At 34.1% G+C, this 23,122-nt stretch overlaps 2 protein-coding genes across 6 annotated transcripts in view; one reads left to right on the forward strand and one right to left on the reverse strand.

Moving 5' to 3' along the window:
- Positions 1 to 841: 841 nt before the first annotated feature.
- Positions 842 to 7,228, forward strand: LOC132749192 (uncharacterized). Of its 2 annotated transcripts, none has more exons than XM_060738908.1 (4): positions 842 to 1,075; positions 2,848 to 3,089; positions 5,391 to 5,652; positions 6,673 to 7,225. In XM_060738908.1, exons 2-4 carry the CDS (start codon positions 2,851 to 2,853, stop codon positions 7,153 to 7,155), a joined length of 984 nt encoding a protein of 327 aa, XP_060594891.1. In that variant the 5' UTR covers positions 842 to 1,075; positions 2,848 to 2,850; the 3' UTR covers positions 7,156 to 7,225. The 2 variants fall into 2 exon arrangements, with proteins under 2 accessions (XP_060594891.1, XP_060594890.1); XM_060738907.1 differs by lacking the exon at positions 842 to 1,075 and adding an exon at positions 2,547 to 2,593 and having other exon boundaries at positions 6,673 to 7,228.
- A 1,543-nt stretch (positions 7,229 to 8,771) lies between these two features.
- Positions 8,772 to 23,122, reverse strand: part of LOC132749194 (src substrate cortactin-like) — a 32,881-nt gene continuing 18,530 nt past the window's right edge. For all 4 annotated transcript variants that reach the window (XM_060738912.1, XM_060738911.1, XM_060738910.1 and 1 more), the window contains 9 exons: positions 22,802 to 22,912; positions 21,402 to 21,457; positions 20,886 to 20,952; positions 19,454 to 19,602; positions 19,039 to 19,122; positions 18,256 to 18,330; positions 14,670 to 14,787; positions 14,253 to 14,308; positions 8,772 to 13,313 (listed from right to left, as the gene is read on the reverse strand). In XM_060738912.1, the coding sequence (XP_060594895.1) occupies positions 13,233 to 13,313; positions 14,253 to 14,308; positions 14,670 to 14,787; positions 18,256 to 18,330; positions 19,039 to 19,122; positions 19,454 to 19,602; positions 20,886 to 20,952; positions 21,402 to 21,457; positions 22,802 to 22,912 (797 nt within the window). In that variant the 3' untranslated portion in view covers positions 8,772 to 13,232. The remainder of the gene's footprint in view (positions 13,314 to 14,252; positions 14,309 to 14,669; positions 14,788 to 18,255; positions 18,331 to 19,038; positions 19,123 to 19,453; positions 19,603 to 20,885; positions 20,953 to 21,401; positions 21,458 to 22,801; positions 22,913 to 23,122) is intronic.

A 23,122-nucleotide genomic window follows, 5' to 3' on the forward strand; every position in this document is an offset into this window, starting at 1 on the left:
CAATTATCGTCATCTTATCAATCATCAACAACAAGAGCAAGAACAACAGAACCACTATCAATAACTCTGTATTATTGTTATCATTCTAAATGTATAATAATTGGTGTAGCTGCTTAAATGATATTGAACGAGAAATCGAAAGCATCATAGTTTCAAATTCACCTTTTGATACTAACACGTTATAAGCATTTACCTTAAAGGGCCATTATGCCTCATAAATGCTAACAATTATATATTTCTGAAAAACTTTTTATTTCTGGTTTCTTGTTGAAGTTTTTAAAAAATACTAATTAGCCATATTCATAAAATATCTTTTGCTACTTTTACTCTGTAGGTATAATTATAGTGAATTACTATTTTGTATGAAAGTCAAAATACTTTGTTTACATTTTGCTACCTTTACGACACATTACTGCACATTGAGCGCTACTTTCTTCAGAAGTTATAAATAAACGTCTAACATGTTCTTAATCAATTATTAAAACATTTTTAAACACATGTTTGACATTTCTAAAGTATTAGAAAAAAATGAACTTCTGAGGCATAATATGACTTTAAATACCATTTGCACCAAAATAAAAAAATAAAAAATAAAAAAAAAACGCACATTTTATTTATTACATCAACATCAAAAGAAGAGATTAGTCTAATTCCTAATTCTAATTTAATCCCGGCTAAACTTGTATTATACTTTCGTGTTAATTAATCGCTTAATCCCAAATACGTGTTATTTTCTGATCCAAATACACACTATCCCTACCTCGTGAGAGAAAAAAAACATAATTCGAATGATATTTAATTCTAACATTGAATATAATGCCAGAAACAGAATAGAAACACAAATTTAACGTGAAATGTGGAATTATGCCAGGAACATATATGTTTTGTATACCACATTTGGACAAGTGTTTGTTCAGAAGGAATAACTTGGAAATAAAAAAGGAAATATTACGCGAATAATAAAATGAATTTGTGAATATCAAGATAGGAAATATAATAATGAGTTTTACAGATGATAAATCTATAACTAAATAATCAAAAGTTCCGGTGTTAGTTAGTGTATATACAACAGAAGGTACGCTATATTTATCTTTATTTTCAAACTTGTGAAACGTATACCAACACAGTTAATAGATTATGTGCACATACAAAATATAAGAAAAGGATTATTCCAAAAGAACAAAATTGCAGACTCGATGTTTTTCTATTCCTATTTTTTGTATGTGGTCTGCTTGATAAATCAATATAATTTGATTCCAATTCAACTCACAAAATGTTATTAATGCAGCAGTTAAAGGCCTATTAAGTCTCAGATTTGCTGTCGTTTTTATTTCTCAAAAACATTTTACTTTTCTTGTATCTCGTTTGACATTTCTGAAGAATTAAAAAAATATAAATTTCTGAGACGCAATGTGCCTTTAAGTGTTCGCCTGCTGGCAGCTAGAAAATCTACCTATGCAACCAGTGCAGACCAAGATCAGCCAAAATATCCGTGCCTTCTAATCATGGTCTGCACTGTTCGCTTTTCAATCAGTGCATATTTTGATATTCTCCGCTTAAAAGGTGTGTCTATGTTTTTTTGTTCTGATTTAAATTTTCAATATAAGATGGACAAGTTCATTTAAGACACAGTTAGTATGATAATTCTATAAAGTAATCAAGTTATCCACATATATTGGCCTTGTAATAAGCTACGGATGCTTTGAGAAGCCTTTTACTTTGCGAATTAATATCAATTTATTCAACGAGTAATATAAATCTGGTAAAGAAGATATTCAAATAGAATATTCTATTTATTTCAATGAAATTAAATTAAATAAGAATAGATTAGATCTACATTAACAAAGGATCTGATTCGTGTAGTAACTTACATGAATGTGTTCCTTTAAACATGATTGCAAGAGGGCCTTTAAATGATATTTGAGCCGCGTCATGACAAAAACCAACATAATGGGTTTGCGACCAGCATGGACCCAGACCAGCCTGCGCATCCGCGCAGTCTGATCAGGAATCATGCTGTTCGCTTACAAACCCTATAACAAGTAGAGAAACTGATAGCGAACAGCATGGATCCTGATCAGACTGCGCGGATGCGCAGGCTGGTCTGGATCCATGCTGGTCGCAAACCCATTATGTTGGTTTTGTCATGACGCGGCTCATAAATTCAAATACGACGTCTGCAGTTCAGCAGAAAAGTAGAGACAGCTTTAGCGAGACAAAAAAAAATATTATTCCATCGGAACCTCAAAAACAAGGTATATTTTAAAAGAATGTAACTTTTGAAAGCACTCAGCGCCTTTTACTTGATATGTTTCTGTTTCAGCAATATGAAATATTCACTTATAGAGGTCTCCCTTTTGTCGTTCTAGTGAAGTGTGCAGTATAGTATGAGAAAAAGGACATTAATACACTTGTTACTATATATAGTAACAAAATTGCCTATGATTTCAACTGATTATGAGTGTCACGTGACCTATTATGAGTTTGCGGCCCGGAGCCGAGAACTATCAGCCCGCCGAACATGTACACGTGCACAAACTGAAACAATGACGTCATATTTTACGTCATCAAACAGTTGACTGTAAAAATGAAAGTAGGTTTTAAGCACGAATCGCTTGATTTTATTATGAGAGCTTTAAGCGTATTTCGTACAAAAATACAAATATCATATGCTTGCATACCATTTAAGTCACATATAAGTTCAAATCCATTTTCTAGTGGCAACAAATTCAGGAACGTCCAAACTCATGTGTGTGTTTTTTTTCTTTCTTTTTTTCAAAATTCGCGATGCAACTCTTCCTTTAGCCAAAAAGATGCGACACAAATTTTCTTATTTTTCTTCTTTAGAAGATGAACACCGCTCCAGTACCAATCAACCGTGGCACAGAGCGCAGACGAAGTAGTACAACAATCCGTCGGATAAGCTTTTGTAAAGTTGACACCGTTGGCAATAAGAGGTCCTTAGATCTGTTAACCGGATTACCACAAGATGGCCCGAAAGTTAGCATCCCGGAAGCTGCATGGAATCCTAAGGAAGCCACGAGCAAAAATTTAAACAGATCTTCGTCAAAGAACCTCATTGATGGAAGGTTAAAAACAAATTTGATTTTCACCCTACCAATTTTGTGTTTAGCACCGATACAAAGGTCCTCGATTTAAAGTCTCATTCGAAAGACTGATTAGTAAGATTAGTTGGCCAGCCCGGGAATCGAACCCACAATGTCGAGATTACAAGCCCTCTAACCGATTGAATTATGCGGGCAACGCCACTGCTGCTTTTAGTAATTATAGTTGTAGATTCTATCATAGTTTGGAGAATTTACTAAGTTAAATCGTATACAGTACCCAAAAAATGCACAGTTCGTTAACTGGAGTGCAGGTATTAGTTGCCCGCATTCCAGTTACCGCACTGCCTGTCGGGGATAAAAATAGAGCATGCTGGTTGATTGACGCAATTTGGTAGATATTTACGTATTCTGATGACAAGTAATAGAAAGAGCATCGAAACACGAGGCTATCTGATTTGTACGTGGGGGCGTAGCCTAGCCCCCGAGTATACATCAGATTGCCGAGTGTTTTGATGTTCTTTCTCTTTTGTCAAACATAAAAACACGTTCCCTGATACCACAATTTGAAACCCCAAAAGAAAGTTACCAATGAACGAGCATCTGAGTAATATATTTCCATCGCTATCCCTTTCTCTGTCGTCACAATAGGTAAACCCCGGACAAAATGAACCAATCAATAAGAATGCTCTGAAGTGCGGGTAACTAATACCTGCACTCCAGTTAACGCACTGTGCATGTATATGTATACGATTTAACTCTGTCACATTTTTCAACAGAAAGGTCCCCAAACTATGATACAACGATAGAAAAGTCACATTCAAATGCTCGTTCATTGGTCACTTTTTCTAGGGTTTCATATTGTGACAACAGGGAACTGTTTTTATTTTTTTCCGTGATACAAGAGAAAATCTGATTTACGCCCCTCAAACAAATCAGATATTTTCGTGTTTCGATGATGAAAGAGCTCAAAAGGAGCGACGCTGGATCAAAAAATTGATTTAGCTTACAAAATACACCACATAAAGTTATAACAGCGCAGCCATTTTTGGAGTGTAGAGAATATTTCATTATTTGCAGACGATATATTTGGTCTGAAAATCATTAAAGGTTTGCACGTGTGCAGCCATTTTTGGAATGTAGGGAACATCTTATTATCTGCAGACGATATTTCTGATTTTGAAACCATTGAAGTTTTGACGTGATTTTTCATCAACCTATCCTAAAATATATTAAATTTGTCATAGCCAATTGAAGTTACTTCTGGAAACGTTTCTGCTTATTAGTAAAACAACGACTTGATTGATCAAATTTATAATTTTACTGGAATTAATTTGCATCTGTCTTCTTCCTTATTATTTTTGACATGGAATGCCTTTGACATGTCTGTGACAAATTGAATTGTACAAATTGTCTTTGATGACATAACAATAAATGAGCCGCGTCACGACAAAACCAACATTCTTGGGTTTGCGACCAGCATGGATCCAGACCAGCCTGCGCATCCGCGCAGTCTGATCAGGATCCATGCTGTTCGCTTACAAACCCTATTACAAGTAGAGAAACTTATAGCGAACAGCATGGATCCTGATCAGAATGCGCGGATGCGCAGGCTGGTCTGGATCCATGCTGGTCGCAAACGCATTACGTTGGTTTTGTCGTGACGCGGCTCAAATGTATGATTTTTAAATCTACTATATCTATAACATCAATTGGTCTAACGAGTGCTTAGATCATAAATAATTTGACTGTCAAAACTTCAAAAGGATGTATTACACAAATTGTCGAGAACAGACTCCGCCACATAATTAATTTTTAAAAATGTGAAGGAAGGCCAAATTAATTATAACATGAAATACAAAGATATATTAAAGGCCCATTATGCCTCAGATTTGCTTTTATTCTAATTTCTCAAAAACGTTTTATTTCTGGTATCAGGTTACAGTTTCTTAAAATTTACTTATTTGCAATATAGACGAAATGTTGCTTTTTTCCTATGTTGGCGATTGGTGAATTATAGTGAATAAATATTTTGTATAAAAGTCAAAATACCATTGTGTTTACATGTTGTTAACTTTATGAAACATAACTGCAGATTCAATGCTAATTTCCACAATCATGCTCTATATCCATCCATCATTAAAACTTTTTTAACACATGTTTGACAATTCTTAAGTATTAAAAAATATGGATTTTTGAGGTACAATGTGCCTGTAAGGAAAACAATAAATAAAATGAGTCTTTTTTGTGAGTGGGGAGTATTTCATACCATTTATTGCTAAGACTGGTTCAGTGTTCATTCCATTATTTAAACATTCTTTTCAGATCTCTTTACTCGATCCGCCGAGAAAACATTGCCTCCAGAGACATGAGCTTTATAAATGGCCCGATCAATCCAAACGATGGACCAGCCTCAAATATAGAGCATTTAATCGAGAAGAATTACATTGTTAACAGCCAGCTATCTAATGCAACTCCTGAAAAGTTCCCCAGGGTGATCATGAGTCAGTTTCACCGTGTTTCCGGAAGTCCTAACAGTATGTCATACGGAATGCCTCGGCCACCATCGCGGGACAAATTTCAGGAGGTAACACTTAATCTATTATGGTTCCCATCTAAGATAGCACTTTTAGAAGTGCGCAGGGATTCAGTCTTATAGGCAATATCCTACGCAGTGATCTCCCCTTATCAGTTCAGATTACAATCTGCCAAGGGAGGTAATCACTATGAGGAGTTTGGAAGATAGGTGGCTGTATCTTGAAGGCTTGATTAGCTATTTACTAACCGTGTTCAAATGAACATTACATTTAGGAAATGGTTACAGGGAATGGTGTGATATATGATATATTCTTGTATGAAATAATTTAGCTTATCTTGAGACTTTAAATGCAGCTTTAAAGCGGTTTCAGGACACTGAAATAAAGGCCCATTATAATAAAGTCCTCAAATATGCTATAAAATAATATATCTTTCAAAAGCTTTTGGTTTCTGAGGTCTGTTGGAGTTTCTGAATTACACATTAATCAAATAGCAGCACCATATTTTCATACTTCATATATGAATTGGCTGTGTCAGTGTGACCTTAACTAACAAAAAGAAATCAAAATGTAAAAGGTCATTCAATGAAAGTACATCTCTTCTAAAGCTCGTATCCATTATAGCTTTATTGCTTTACTTACGATGTGGTAACTATAGGTCTGATTTTGATTAATAAATATTCCAGTAATTACATATTTATATAGCCACTCTAGTTATTATATTTCCATATATATGTTATATTCCTATGTATATATGTGTGCTAGAAATTAACTATGATTAAGTATAATTATGGACCTTTCAAACCATTATTAATTGTCATATCGTCACCTTAGTGCAGTAACGGATTAACTCCAAGTAAATTTTATAAGGAGTTAACCCGTTACTGCACTAAGGCATGATACTGTATATTTGGATTAAAGTACAAAATGAATGAATGATATGTTTGTGAATGACTTATAGGTATACGGAATACCGGCGGTGACTTTAGACTTAATTCAAGAGTGAAGTATCAAGTCCCTACCTCAGTCTTTCGTACATTATCACTTATTTAATCTAAATCTTTTTTCAGGTAGTGGAAGGAATAAAAAGGGAACCAAGCATTGTGCGTATAAAAGAGTACCCGTCACTCCAAGAACCAGTGCACTGCACAACGTTGGACGAATTCTGCGAAATTTTGGGTCCAAGCGCGTGCAACACATGTATTGAAAATACAAACCGGTTTATCGGTGAGCAGCTACAAGACATGGTCTTCCCTACCATTGACATCACCGCTGATAAACTTATTGCTCCGAAACTTGCCAAACTTTTCCGTGACGGACACAGAAGTCAAGTTCGAAAAAAGCGAATTCGAGAACTTGGATTCGAGTTTCCCGAGGACCTGATGACCCTCACTAGAAGTGAGACCCATTTGTCGGACAGCACGTGCCACCGATGTAAGAAGCCGCTAAAAGTTCCGACATTGAAAGTATCCGCACCTTACGGTCGGCTAGATATTTCAAGGAATGAGCGATTATACGCCCGGACAAAAGATTTAAGAACTTCTAGATTTTAATTACTATACAGACAGCACTTATAGCTATTAACTATTGATTAGTGCAAAAAAGTTAAATGTCAAAGATATTTCGATATGATGTCTAACATTGAAATACTTATTGAAAAGATGTTTCTGTGATAAAGTTGCATATGTTAATTAAAACAGTGTTACTATTATTCACGAAGTTTTCTAAATACAGTATTTCTACCATTTTAGCACTTCAGATGGGTCATGCATCACCCTGATATAAGTACTATTATAGTTAATGTAGTCCGTGAGTTTGAGTATAAAGTCACACTTTGACTGTACCAGTGTCACAATTACGTGACAATAATGTTATACAATTTTCCATCATATGAGCATGTTTTCTCACAACAAATTGCCAACATCTTCTCATGTGGTACAATATTTGAAACAGGAGACATGAAACACATATTTACTTTAACCTTTATCACAGCGTTTCCTTCAATCGAGTTTATTTAGGTAAATGGCATATCCTTCGTAAAGAAATATATACTAAGACAATCGTTACTGCTTGACTCACTAACACCAATAAACCCAAGTTAACGGATGTCAAATTATTAAGTATAGGTAAGGCCGTTATTTCATTTATACGTGATCAGTGGTCCGCGTCAGTGATCCGTGTCCTACACTATTTTGGTGACTTCTTTAGTATTTTCTTTCGAAACCGATAAAGTATTTAATTTCGTTCGAGGCATTCTGTAGGGATGAGACATGTCAGTGACTGTCCGCGTCCGTAAAAAATCGCTCATCCTGCGAAACGTCGCGGATGCCGTCGCGGAAGCGGATGGTAAACGGACAAAAGGAATAGATTCAACGTATTCTTTGATTAGCGAATCGGTAACGGATGCGGATGACGGACGCGGACCACTGATCACGTATAAATGGAATAGCGGCCTAACACGTTACCCGTAAACCAACACGTGCTTCCTATTCTAGAAATGTTTGTGTTACAAGAAGCTATCCGAGCAGCGCGAAAACAAGGCTGACTTACAAATGTATAGGCCTAATACTGTTGATGTAAACACTGATGGTCGTCAGCAGAACGTAATTCTCATTCTGTAGAAACTCGGTTACCTCCCTTGTCTCGAGAATTACAACACTGTTAATCATCAAAGAATAGATTTTAGTCGAATTTTAAAATCATACCGACGATTATATGCCCCGTAATGATGATTTGGTACCTTTAAAGAACTCCAATGAGTTCCATATTTTTTTTAATTTCTTACATAGATCAGCTTGGGCACTTAAAACAGAGAGATCTGCTAAAAGATAATGCAGACATATACTCAAGAAATACATTGAAAATCGTATTTTGTGCTATTCTAGGTATCCGATTTAAGTGAAAAGCGCTTGCAGATCCACGATGTCCCTCCATGATATTTTTCTTTTGTTTACCAGACCGAAAGACGCCCTGACCAAGACACCGACCTTCCGCAGGCAACCTGGATTACTTCTTCACAATTTAAGATTCGAACAAACTGTAATTATGACAACGTTGACTTTGCTGTCATCGTATCAGCTAATCATCGAACTGCATTCATATACATGTACTAAAATGAAACTATAACAGTTTTATCCCATCGGTGAATAATAAAATAGAACAAAACTGGTTTCAATTGTTAATTATTTTATTAATATAATTTTGCATTTTAATATAAAAATTCATAAAATTCACAAAAGCATCATTCTAACCCATTCTGACAATATGTATGAAAATGAAACAGAAAATTAAAACCACAAAATAGAGCATTATAAACAATATATTTCAGCGGGGAAACAATGTACATGACAATACTACTATCATTAAAAGCCCAAGCAATCAACTAACTTTTGCGGATAACTTCTAAAACCAAGTTTCCAAGTACAATTTATCAAGTCTAATGGCATATAGCCAATTAACTTGGTCTTTTGATCATTAAATGATAAGATTAGTGAGCCGTGTCATGACAAAACCAATATAATGCGTTTGGAACCTGCATGAATCCAGACCATCCTGCGCATCCGCACAGTCTGATCAGGATCCATGCTGTTAGCTTACAAACACTATATCAAGTAGAGGAACTGACAGCCAACAGCATGGATCCTGATCAGACTGCGCGGATGCACAGGCTGGTCTATTCCATGCTGGTCGCAAACCCACTGTGTTGGTTTTGTTATGACATGGCTTAATTTTACACACATTCATTACATGAAGGGACAATAAGTCCCAGATTACATGGCAAGGACATTTCAACCTAAATTTGCTCCATGGACAGTAAACCCATGTAAAGAGACTATAATGGTCAAATCTCCCTACAAATTTATCATATACAACATAAATTGTCACCTTAGTGCAATAACTGATAAACTGCTATTAAATAGAAGGACTTATTCCGTTATTGCACTAGGGCAACACATTTTTAAATCCTACCCTGACGTTTTTTTCTAATAGAAACACTCCTTCTTTGAATCAGAAACGGGCATTGTCAATTCAAAGGTATTTCAATATTAAAGTAATGAGAAAAATACACTTGTAAAAAGTCACAGCCAACTTCCTATTATCACAAGAAAGGTAAAATTTCCTTCTTGAAAGGTACAAGTTAAAATATCCAGATAAAGATAGTGACAGGTGCTTGTATTCTTGGCACTAATTGAATTGTATTGATAAATAAGACAAAGAATAGAGATTTCAATCACTGTAAAACTTTAAAGTGTCCAAGAAGGTCAGGCTGTATATAATAGCTGGGTGGCTTGGTATTGCAATTTCTTGTGACATTTACTGACAATAACCTTGACCCTGCTGGCAGCAATTGAATTTGCCCATGCAACCTGTGCAGACCACAATCAACGACCTGTGCAAAGCACAATCAGCGACCAATGCAGACCACCATCAGCGACCCGTGCGAACCACTATCGGCGACCATGCAAACCACAATCAGCTTACACATACGTCCAATCAGTGACGTTGATATCATTATCTATATCTACATCTCTGGTGCAATTTGATCATGGTCTGCACTGTTTATTATTAAATCGGGATCTTTTTCTGAATTTTCCCCCAAACATGATAAATGGTCTTGTGCAGATTGAAAGATGGACAAGTCCAATAAAGACATTGAGCATGGCAGGGATTAAGACTATGTTACTATTTATAGATTATATTACAATAACATGCAACGCGGCTATTGGACTAAACTATAGTATCACTTGATAACCTTAGCATTTCTCAGTGCTATAAATCAGTTAGTTATGGAATGTACTTATTTTTCACTTAGCTAAAAAGAAAAATACTTAACATTTTATAACAAAGGCAATGTATACATGTATTTCCCACAATTATATTTAACTACTTAAAACACCAAACAGAAAGTACAGGTACTTTGAAGTACAAAAGAAGTACATGGTTATAAATGAAGTAAAAACACTTGTTTTGTAGAACCATTTTTTTTACTGTTGATCAAAAAAAATAAATTGACACAGAATATGCTTGTTCAATTTTTTTTTTCAGAAATATACAATCAATGTATTTCTGTAAATATGAAAACTTCAATTAAAATTCGTCAAAAAATGTTACTCTAAATATTATTGACATAAAATGGTTATCTTGATAATTCTGCATAAACTTTCTATCAATTTACTCATTTCAAAAGTCGATTTTGAATACAAAAAAAATACTTGTATTATGTTATATAAATCTTACTAGTTCAAGATGATATCAAAAATGTTTAGCAAAAATGTATAAATAATAAATGCCTTATAAAAACTATAAGGCTAAACTTACTGGCTTAGACTTTAAAACAACAGTTTCATCCAAAGACAGTTTAAACCCTTTATACTTATTGAACTCAAACAACAAAGCAATGTATAGCAAACAACCATGCAACTTGTCAGAAAAATATTTTTCTAATAAATATTATAAAGAGCATTGAAACACTAGGCTATCTGATTTAAGAGCATTGAAACACGAGGCTATCTGATTTGTATCAGGGAGCATGACAAAATAAATACATGTTCCCTGTCGTCACAATATGAAACCCCAGAAAAAAGTGTCCAATGTGCGAGCATCTGAATATGACTTTTCTATTGTTATCCCTTTCCCTGTCTGTCATCATAATAAGTAAACCCCAGAAAAAATGAGCCAATCAACAGACATGCTCTATTTTTATGCCCAACAGACAGTGCCGTAACTAGAGTGTGGGTAACTAATACCTGCACTCCAGTTAACGTACTGTGCATTTATGGGAATACAATCCAACTCTGACATAATTTCTATAGAAAGGTTCCCAAACTATGATACAAACTGAAAATAATTCCGTATGATTTCCTTATATTTAAAAATAAATTTATGAAATTTTCTGCAGTCTGGTATACAATAAAGACAACATAAACAACATAATTGTGCAATGAAAATGAACAATTTAAACATGCAGTATCATAGAATAACATGTGGTGTTTGTATGGCATCAATAATTGTTAACACATACACATATAAACAAATTGTTCTCCCAATATAAGCTATAACATATCATTAAAAAACTTGATAACTCTTTAAAGCTGCATGCCTCCATATGAGACAAAAATATATTTTCAAAATTTTCATGAAAAATTTAGCATGAATCTGGAGGCATGCTGCTATAACCCATTAATACATGTAGCAATGAATGTAAACAAATTGATACTGGACCAAAAACAGTCACTATAAAGTAAACAACAAATATTTGATCATAAAAATAAACATGTAGCAAATAAAGGAAAGACAGAAAATCAGGTTTCCTTTTTTTGTCATATTGGTATCTTGACTTGTAAACTAATATACTAATATAAAAGATTACTAACAATACAAGAGCAGGCTAAAAGTTTCTTCATTTTCTAAAAAAAAACAAAAAACAAAAAACCCATCTACAATTAACAGGATTTCAATTAATCTAATGCATGGGTGCAAGTAAATAAAATATCAGAAAAACTGAAAACCTGAATTTAGTATTATTTGAATTGGTTTTATATAGAAAAAGAGAGCTTTCGAGAGTAGGAAAAAAGAAAGTTGAACTTCAGGTGAATGCCTGAAAACTTGTACCCATGCTTATGTTACAAAAAGCATATAGCATTTAGAAAGTAGCTGCTTTTTTCAGTTTTCAGCTATCTACACTAGTGTATAGTTAATATAAAAACAACTTGTGAAACTTTTAAGGTTACCATTAATTTTTCATTCCTTTATTTAATACACAGCCACAAATAACCCCCCAAAAATGGGATCAAATGATTTTGTTCAACAACGCAAACTATTTACTTTATATACATGTACGTGTATGTCTACAAGCAAATGCAAATAATTCTCTCAAACACGATAGTCAGGTCAAATAACATTAGAAGCAATTGCCAGAGAATCAAAATTTGCTGGTAGCCTATTTAATAACTATAAGCTTATAGACATACTTTCGAATTTGTTCCTGTAACTAACCAGTACTGAGCAATGACTGTAAAGTTTCTTGCTCAAGGAAAAATATGACTTGCCCCTGCCCCCTGACAGGGTTTGAACCCATGCGGCTTGTGATCACTAGATTTCTAGCCTGACACATTAACCAGGCCGCCATGCTGCCACTGAACAAGTTGTGATACGGAACAATGATGCCGACAGATTTTCATTACATTACCGTTGAATATAAAGTTTGCATCCGGGAAGTTAGAGAGTAATTAAGTTCTTGTACAAGTATCTGCAAATAATACTTGTACTTGGCTTACATGGATTTTAACAGAACATAACACACTTAGTGCTTAAGCCTGCGGCTGCCTAACCTAGTAAAATCTACTTGACTTAAATACTAGTTCAAGATCCAAATACTCATATAATTATAACATACATTTAAATGTACTTTACATAAATATTACATGTAGTAAATTTCGGATGGCCCATTTTTATAAAAATGTTTTCATTTGGTATTTACACAAATCACATAGCAATTTTATGTATAAATATATATATTACAAATGGTTCATGTCAAAATAACTACATTACAGGTAGCCAATGAGCACTTGTGGGTAATTTCATCACTTTGTCTTTCTATATAGTAGTTTGGGTTCATTTCGACATAATACTATTGCTGTAACTCAACATAATTTGCTGGGAATAATCCATTTTGTCCGTTAATTGTTCCTCTCCACCAACCTTCATCAATCTGCAAATGCATAAAAAAGGGACATTCAAATCCATTACAACTTATATAGTGTTGCAGAGTCTTTCTCCTTCAGAAATTGGGACAGTCCATGGCCAATTGTTACATTTAGCGCATAAAATGCCACATTTTTAGATAAAATATTTTATCACAGGATATAAATATACTACAAATATACCATAAATGCACCATCCAGTAAATGTTAATATTTAATTAGAGAATCTTTTTTTATTATTACTATTCTTTTGTTTTTCTGGGGGGGTTTTAAAGGCAGTTTTTTACATGTTTTGGTCATACCTCAGTGGCCTCCTGGATAACTAAACAGTAATTACCTATTTCACCACAAGTGACAAACTTACTAATCCTACATGATTTCTTAATTAGCAGTGAGAAACAAATGACCATTACACTCAATGTCCAAAATCAATTGTCACAAAGAAATTACGCCTTTCCCAAGAATCCAATCTCATTAAAATCAAAACAAAGTCCAGTCTCTACTGTGGTAACAAAGTGCAGTCACTATTGTGGTAACAAAGTGCAGTCACTATTGTGGTAACAAAGTTCAGTCACTATTTTGGTAACAAAGTTCAGTCACTATTGTGGTAACAAAGTGCAGTCTCTACTGTGGTAACAAAGTGCAGTCACTATTGTGGTAACAAAGTTCAGTCACTATTTTGGTAACAAAGTCCAGTCACTATTGTGGTAACAAATTACAGTTGCTATTGTGGCAACAAAGTCAAGTCACTATTGTTGCAACAAAGTCCAGTCACTTTTGTGGCAACAAATTTCAGTAACTATTATGGTAACAAAGGTCAGTCACTATTTTGGCAAAGACAGTTCAATACTCAGCAGAAAGTCACTGTTAACTTGAACACATTAAAATATTAAACTTTGCATTTTAACAGGATCACAGATTATTTATTAATGGATATATAATCTTACCATTTCAATATTTGTGATAATATCATCTGGATCAAATGTTATTTCATCTTCAGCAGCTAAAATAAATGAAAAAATAGTTTAGAAATTATACCAAAATGGCAGATAAAATATTAGATTTATAGGATATTGAATCCAAGAAATTTTCAGCAAATATATAATTATACACTTTGTAAAAAAAAACTGTTTTCATTTCTTCCTACATGTAAATTCCTTGTGTATAAATTTTGTTCATTTTGACAAGAAATTTTTAAAATACAATTCCTACAGGCATAATCCCATAAGGAGGAACACACACACACGACCCCTGTACGGTTATGAGATTGCTCCCTCATATGTCCACAAAAAAAATAATATCAAAACTATTCCTTAAGGAATCAAACCATGTTGGTGAGGAGTCATGGACATAAGTTAACTTACTAGCTTGATAATCATACAATGCAATGGCTGTTAAACCAGAAGCTCCTGACTGATCCTGACTTCCTGTTTCAACCCCAGTGTCTTCTGCTGCTGCATCGCCTGGAGTTTCAAAGTCGGGCTGCAACAAATTATTCAAAACGTTATTTGAAAAAAAAAAAAAAAAAAATCTTGAAAAACTTACTTTAATTACTACAACTGAAAAATGTTCATTAGAAATTCCATTTATTATTCAATAAAAATTATTTGAATAATAAACCTAGTATCACAAACAACTTAAAAATGGAACAATAAATTTATGCAACTTGAATATAAGAATAAATTTTTTTGGAATTTGTATATCAGAACAATAACTTTTTGTCATGTGAATTTCAGACTAATAAATTTATGTAATTTGAATTTAAGACTAATAAATTTATGTAATTTGAATTTCAGAACAATAAATTTATGTAATTTGAATTTGAATTTCAGAACAATAAAATTATGTTATTTGAATAGAACAATAAAATTATGTAATTTGAATTTCAGAACAATAAATTTATGTAATTTGAATATCAAAACAAGAAATTTAATTTGAAAAAAAAAAAAAACTGAACAATTTTATTTGAATAACAATAAATTTTACAAGAATGTCTGAACAGGAAATTAAATTCAAATAAAAAATAAATAAATTTCATTTGAATATCAGAACAATATATTTAATTTAAAACACAGAATAATAAATTGGATTTTTTTTACTTATATTTAGAACAACAGCTGTCCCTATGACAGCAGCACATTCATTCTTAGTGCTGGACAGTAAGAAAAGGGGCATAACTCCATAAACAAGAGGGCCATGATGGCCCTGAGGTCGCTCACCTGTATATAGCCCCCCCCCCCCCCCCCGGGGCCAATTTTTACCCAAGGGCTTTTATTTGTTTATTTGAACAGACTTGGTAGACACCCATAAGAAGATGTTTCATGCTAAACATCTAAGTTCTAGCTCATTGGGTTTTTTAAAAGAAGATTTTTTAAGTTTTTACTATACACATATAGTTAAAAACAATGACACCCCTGGGGCAGGGCCAGTTTTGACCCCCGGGCTTTAATTTGTAGATATTTACTTATAGATGTTTCATGCTTAATATCTAAACTAAAGCTATTTGGGTTTTTTCAAAGAAGATTTTTTAGTTTTTGCTATACACATATAAGGAAAATCAATGACCCCCCCCGCGGGGCCAGTTTTGACCCCAGGGCTTTCATTTGAACATACTTGGAAGACAACATTAGAACATGTTTCATGCTAAATATCTTAGCTCTAGCTCTTTGGGTTCTTTAAAAGAAGATTTTTAAGTTTTTACTATATGCATATAGGGAAAATCAATGACCCCCTGGGGCGGGGCCAATTTTGACCCCAGGGCTTTTATTTGAACAAACTTGGTAGACACTCACTAGAAGATGTTTCATGCCAAATATCTAAGCTCTAGCTCTTTGGGTTCTTTAAAAGAAGATTTTTTAAGTTTTTACTATATGCATATAGGGAAAATCTATGACCCCCTGGGGCAGGGCCAATTTTGACCCCAGGGCTTTTATTTGAACAAACTTGGTAGACACTCATTAGGAAGATGTTTCATGCTAAATATCTTAGCTCTAGCTCTTTCGGTTCTTTAAAAGAAGATTTTTTAAGTTTTTACTATATGCATATAGGGAAAATCAATGACCCCCTGGGGCGGGGCCAATTTTGACCCCAGGGCTTTTATTTGAACAAACTTGGTAGACATTCACTAGAAGATGTTTCATGCCAAATATCTAAGCTCTAGCTCTTACAGTTCTTTAAAAGAAGATTTTTTAAGTTTTTACTATATGCATATAGGGAAAATCAATGACCCCCCTGGGCGGGGCCAATTTTGACCCCAGGGCTTTTATTTGAACACACTTGGTAGACACTCTTTAGAAGATGTTTCATGCCAAATATCTAAGCTCTAGCTCTTATAGTTCTTTAAAAGAAGATATTAAAATATTTTTCTTTCGGTTGCCATGGCAACCAGAGTTCTGCATGGAATTAAATTCTTTGAACAATTTTTAAAGGTGACCACCAAAGGAACATTCCTGTGAAGTTTGGATGAAATTGGCTCAGTGGTTTATGAGGAGATGTCATTTAAAGCAAAAGTTTACGGACGGACGACGGACGGACGCCGGACGGACGCCGGACGAAAAGCAATCACAAAAGCTCAGCCTGTCTTTTGTGACAGGTGAGCTAAAAAGAGGGCCCTAGATCATTCACCTGACCCATTGAACCCATAAAAACAGTAGCCACTAAAGTGTTAACAAGATTTTTTTATTTTTAGCTCCTGTGACCTAGTTTTTCATCCAAAATGACCTATGTTTGAAATCATCTGAGCAATAACTTAGGCAAGCATCCTGACAAATTTTGATGATGAATGAGGCAAAAATGTGACCACTAGAGTGTTATACGAACAAATGTGGACGGATGACGGACATTCAACTATCCTAAAAGTTCACCCCGAGATAGATCAGGTGAGCTAAAAAAGTAACTCAGAATTATTAGACCTGTGCCGATCATGTTTAATAATCACAAAGAACAAGTGGTCTGGAGTTTGAACCTGCTCCCTTCAGTAGTTTAAATCATAAGAACTTGCACACAAAAGTTTAAGACTTTACCAAAGTGACGGCTTTTTTTTTTTTTTTTTAATGTGTTTATTTAAGGTCGCCGCCGGAAAGCCCATATGGGCGACCGTACACTCAAGTCGGGCCATTGTAGAGCGTCCCGCCGAGATTTTTTCATCAATTTTTTTCCAGCTTTATTTTTAAAGTGACGGCAAAATGGCACCATGAATACAATAGCTCTCCCTATTTTTCAAAAACCGGAAGTCAAGCTAAAAATTATCTCAGGACATGTTTTTAACAATAATCATACTTCATTTTCTTTATATTGCCAGTTTTTATTTTTAATTATGTCCCTAACCCTTAATTCATTGTAACAGGAAGTGACTAGCCATTGCAACAGTCTGGATCCTGGCCAATCTGGACATCCATGAATTATTTCCAGACTCTGTCCTGTTGGTAGCTAATTTTTTTTTTTTTTTTTCATAGCTAAATTAAATTTTGGTATACTGATACTGAAATCCATCAACCTTTAAAAAGACAGTTCTTAAAGGCCCATTATTTCACAAAAATACTTTTATTCTCATTTCTCAAAAGCTTTTTAACTTTGTTGTACTTTTATAGGATCCAAAAAAGATACTCAATGGCCATTTACCATTTCACAAATTCGGGGGTTTAAAAGTTAACATATGTTAAATAATTTTTTTATATGAGCCGCGTCACAACAAAACCAACATAATGCGTTTGCGACCAGCATGGATCCAGACCAGCCTGCGCATTCGCGCAGTCTGATCAGGATCCATGCTGTTCGCTATCAGTTTCTCTATTTGTAATAGAGTTGGTAAGCGAACAGCATGGATCCTGATCAGACTGCACGTATGCGCAGGCTGATCTGGATCCATGCTGGTTGCAAACGCACTATGTTGGTTTTGTTGTGACGCGGCTCATATTTTGACATAACTGAATCTGAAGAAAAGGCTCAAACCTGCTGATCATATTGGTCCTCGTATGATTGTTCCGGTTCCTGTACTGGTTCCCGCTCTGGTTCTGGCTCCGGTTCCTGTTTCATAAAAAAGATCAACGATTTTTAATAATTTATGTGTCAATTAAAAAAGAGAAATATTCTGTTTGTAAACAGAGAGATCCTTTCTATTCTAGTCTGTCAAATAACAGTAATGATCTTTTTCATCACTGGCTTACATTTTTTTTATTGTACATGTACATGAGCTCTATGGGATTTTATACCATTTACATCGATGCTAGCAAAACTTATCTTACACCCCCAGTGTAGGACAAGTCAGTGCTGTAGATGACACTTTTCCTGTGCCCCTTCTATGAATGAATTGCATGCTTAAGCATCACTTATTTCCGCTGCTATGTATGAAGCTGTAAAATTATATGCTACAAAGTACTTAATGAAAAATATCAGTTTTCATACTTGCTTTTCGAAATATGACTTTTATGTAAAATGCAAGAAAAAGAATGCATACTAGCTATTATCACAGATGGGAATATTTAACACTCAGTAAACTAATAAGCGAAAACTTGACTAAGCCTCATTACCTCGTGAGAATATATCCAGAATGGGCTTGGTATGACCTAAGTGGCTGGTGGAGGGTTAATATATAAATCTCAGAGGGCTAGAAGATTCATAGTTCTTTAGTTTTCAAGATGGACCAGTCCAACTGATACTTATTAAACCTACTCTTAATTAAAATTGTGTTTGATTAAAAAAAAAAGAAGAAAAAAAGAGAACTGGATCATTTACCGTAGTTTGCTGATCTTCCACACGTGTATCCTCATACGTAGGCTGGTCCTCTTCCTCCTTCCATCTCTCTGCATCTAGTCGCTCCTACAATAGAAATTTTCATCTACAATAAAATTTGTGTTTTTTTTTTCTACATATATAAATATGATTCCTAAAGGAAATGTTGTTCTATTAAGACATCTATTTTTTTTCTTTGGTTGTCCTGTCAGGCAAGTACTGTTTTTAAATTGAAGGGTTAATACAATTTTGCAACTATGGCAGATCTGGTTTTAACTTGCGGGTAATTAAAATTTAATGAAGATCAGCAGAAATCTGGAGGTATGCTGATTTAAAGGTTTAATACAATTTTGCAACTATGGCAGATCAGATTTTAACTTTCAGGTCATCTGACAGAAAAATATTGCTGGCTCTTTACTTGTTCTCTGGCTTGCTGCTCCTTATGTTCCCTGTCCTCGCTTGCTTTTCTCCTCAACTTTGTAGCCTCGGCCTGTTTTCTTGCCTCGCTTTCTTGGTTAGCTGCCAAATTCTCAAATCTTGCCTTCAAATTCTTAGCACCTTCTGAACCTAGAAAGATTCCATTTCAATATTTTATTTATTTTTCTTAACCCTTGTTAAGTAAAAAAGCAAGAGCCACTTCGAGGCGGGGGCAACGCTCAACTTTTTTTACTTTGTCTAAAGCAAACAAATAATGGTTTAAACAAATGTGAAAGAAAAAAGATGCAGACATGCAACGGCAACTTTTCCTTCAAAAAAAGTCAAGCTAAAAACCTATATTTTAATGTACACATAAATAGTTCACCTTATGACAATACATGTGTACAATGTGATTCTCAAAAAAAAAAAAAAAAAAATTGATATTTTATTTTCATCCATTTTAAGAATGCCTTCCTATGAACCAAACTTCTTGCTGAAAAAAGTCTCTGCAAATTTTTTTGAAGCTGGCATGCAAATGAAAACCTATTCTCGTAAATGACACAAAACATCATATGAATTTAAGAGAACTGAAAGTAGAAATTCATGAATATTTTATCTTTGTCCTTTAAGTTATTAAAATATCTGAAAATACAGTACTTAGCAGCTATGACAAATTTATTTCTGAATTTCATCTTAGGCCAAACTCATCCTGACATACATTTGACAAGCAAGATTAGCTTTACTATTCACTACTTACAGTTCATAGAATAATAGATGCAAATATAGACATAGTAAAATACTTCAGTAGGGACACAATAAAGTGCAACCAATTATGGAAACAAAAAAAGGGACACAATCAAGTGCATAAAAGTAACATATATGAGCAGTCAACTCACAAGTATGGAAATAATGTACAGACATAAAAAAAATCACACTAGACACAGTTGAATAGGAAGATATTGACAAGTATGTGTGCACACAATTATGAAATTATGGACACAGTTAAGTCCACACAAGTATGAACAAAGGGAAATCCACACAAAATGAACAAGGGGAAATCCACACAAATTGGACATGGTAAAATTCACACAAGTATGAACGAGGGGAAATCCACATAAGTATTTAAACAATGAAATTCAATAAAGTATGAACAAGGGTAATTCAATAAAGTATGAACAAGAGGAAATCCAAACAAATAAGGACAAAGTGAAATTTACCCAAGTATGAACAGGGGGAAATCAACACAAAAATTGACACAGTGAAATTTACCCAGGTATGAACAAGGGGAAATCCACACAAGTATGGACATGGTGAAATCCATGTAAGTATTAACAAAAGGAAATCCACACAAATATAGACTGGGAAAATTCACACAAGTATGAACAAAGGGAAAATCCACACAAGTATGGACAGAAGAAGATCAGGATACTTACTGGAATCTGCTCTAGTCTTCTGATATGATGAAGAAACACCCTCCATATCAGCAAATGTTCCTGCTGACTAAAAAGAATAACAAAATGTTAAAATAAACAGTAACAAGACAAAACATTGGTAAAAATAACATGACTGCAAGCTCAAAATATTAGAAAACCTGAAGAACCCTGAATTTAGCATTGTTTTAATTGGTTTTATATAAAAAACGTGATTTCAGGAATATAAAAACCAGAACTTCAGGCAAATGCCAGAAATCTTGAATTCACGAAGTAATACAGAACTTTATTAATTTTAATTAGGTTTATATCTACTTTGTATTATCTAAAACTTGAACAGTAAAAATTTCCAAATGTATGCATTTTCCCCCTATTTTAGAGTATGATCTATGTCAATTACCCGATTTTTCCTTCTACATTGGCTCTGCTACTAATCCCATTAAGGCGGGGAAAAAAGCACTGAAAAATTACATTTCTGGAGGTAAATAAACAAAATATTTAGCTAATTTAATGACTTACATCATCTTTCCTATCAGACTGGACACCAAATTTACCACCAAATCCTTTGGAATAATCTGTAAATTAATCAGCACTGGATTAGAATATATCACAAGTATGATGGATCATAATAGAGTATAACAAATCTTTACAAGATATTGAAGATATTAAGGTGTGACCAGCCTAACTGGCACTATAGGGAACTGAAAAATTGACAACCTAGGTCAGATATATACCTTAAAGGACACCTGTATGCAAAATTCAAACAAACTTCCTCAAAAGTATATTGGTTGATCTTGTAAAATATTAAATACTTTTACCTACTAGTTCTGATTTTATTGCACTTTGAAAATATCAGGTACCATAATTATTTATTAAATTTAGCATTATCAATTCAATATAAACCTATATTAATTAAATAATTAAAATTAAACACTTTCTACTTCCCAAAAGGCATATGAGAGATACATAAATGATGTTAAAGAAAAAGAAAGAAAAAGTTGACCCTTCTGGGGTTTAAACCCACTGCCCTAAGTTTCAATGTAATTTAACAGTAGTTCTAGCCTATTTGAATACTCTTCAAAGTGTAGGTAATGCATTAGGATGGTCATACCTTAACTCACATGATAAAGACATTGATAAATTGGATTTGTTTGTTTTTCTTGCTTTTATGCTGATTTTTAAAACATTTTTGGTCATATCTCGGCAACAGACAAAAGGAAAGCGTTGGCCTTGTGGTTAAGGTATCTCCCTCTGAACTAAGGGATCACTGGTTCACAATAATGGTTCACTATTGGGTCACAAACATTTTTCTTTATATGACACCAGTACTGGCTGGATCCAGGAAGTGGACTCAAAAGTGATTAATATAAGTTGCAAGAACTTGTTTTGCAATGGAGCTTTAATAAATATGTTTAAACCAATAGACCCCACTGTTCTGGATAACTTACCGGTAATTACTAACTTCTCAGTAACTAAACAGCTACTAATCCCACATGATTTCTAAATAACTGGTAAATAACAAGTGACCAAAATACTCAATGTCCAAAGACAAATGTCATGGAGAATTTATGCCACAACAGAGGATCCAATCAGCAATCCTTAGATTACTAAATCAATGCCCTTCCTATTGAGTTAAGTGGGACAACATTTGATCATTGGATTAAGTACTCACACAAAATGAGTCAGGAAAGCAGGTACTCTGAACATGTTCTGATTTGCATGTAGCGCCACCTATAAACATGTCATAATGCCATAGATATTTCAGTCATAAATCGCTTACTTAAACTTTAATGGCCATGTGTACTTTAATGTAGAGATGCAACAATTAATAGCAGTAAAATAAATCAATGAAACATGGTCCTTTTTATTATTACAAAAGGTGTGAGTCAGTACCAAAGGGGGACAATCCTGATACAAACCTTTTTGTGATTCGTGTAACTGTAATTTTTCCTGGTGGTCGTACCCTACAGCTGACTGGTCTTTTCTGTCCGTCTGTACACCATACTTCCCTCCAAAACCCTTAGAATAATCTGAATTGTACAAAATGTTTAGATAAAATATTTCATCTTCTAAAAAATATAGATCACTACTATTATCATAATATAAATTTTACTACAGAACTATGCTTAGCAAAGTGAGTAATCAGAGATCGAAAATTCCACTTGTCTGCTGGTAATTACGAGTAATTATGAGTATAATTAAAGAGAATTCAATGCAGGACAATTTGAAAAATGGTGCCT

Source organism: Ruditapes philippinarum, unplaced genomic scaffold, assembly GCF_026571515.1.
Source record: "Ruditapes philippinarum isolate M1 unplaced genomic scaffold, ASM2657151v2 ctg181_1_1_1_1, whole genome shotgun sequence".
In the NCBI taxonomy this organism is placed as follows: Eukaryota; Metazoa; Mollusca; class Bivalvia; order Venerida; family Veneridae; genus Ruditapes; species Ruditapes philippinarum.

Coding starts and splice junctions, on each gene's coding strand:
- LOC132749192 (XM_060738907.1), top strand. Junction 3,090..5,390: donor AAGAACCTCATTGATGGAAG/GTTAAAAACAAA, acceptor CATTCTTTTCAG/ATCTCTTTACTCGATCCGCC. Junction 5,653..6,672: donor CGCGGGACAAATTTCAGGAG/GTAACACTTAAT, acceptor ATCTTTTTTCAG/GTAGTGGAAGGAATAAAAAG.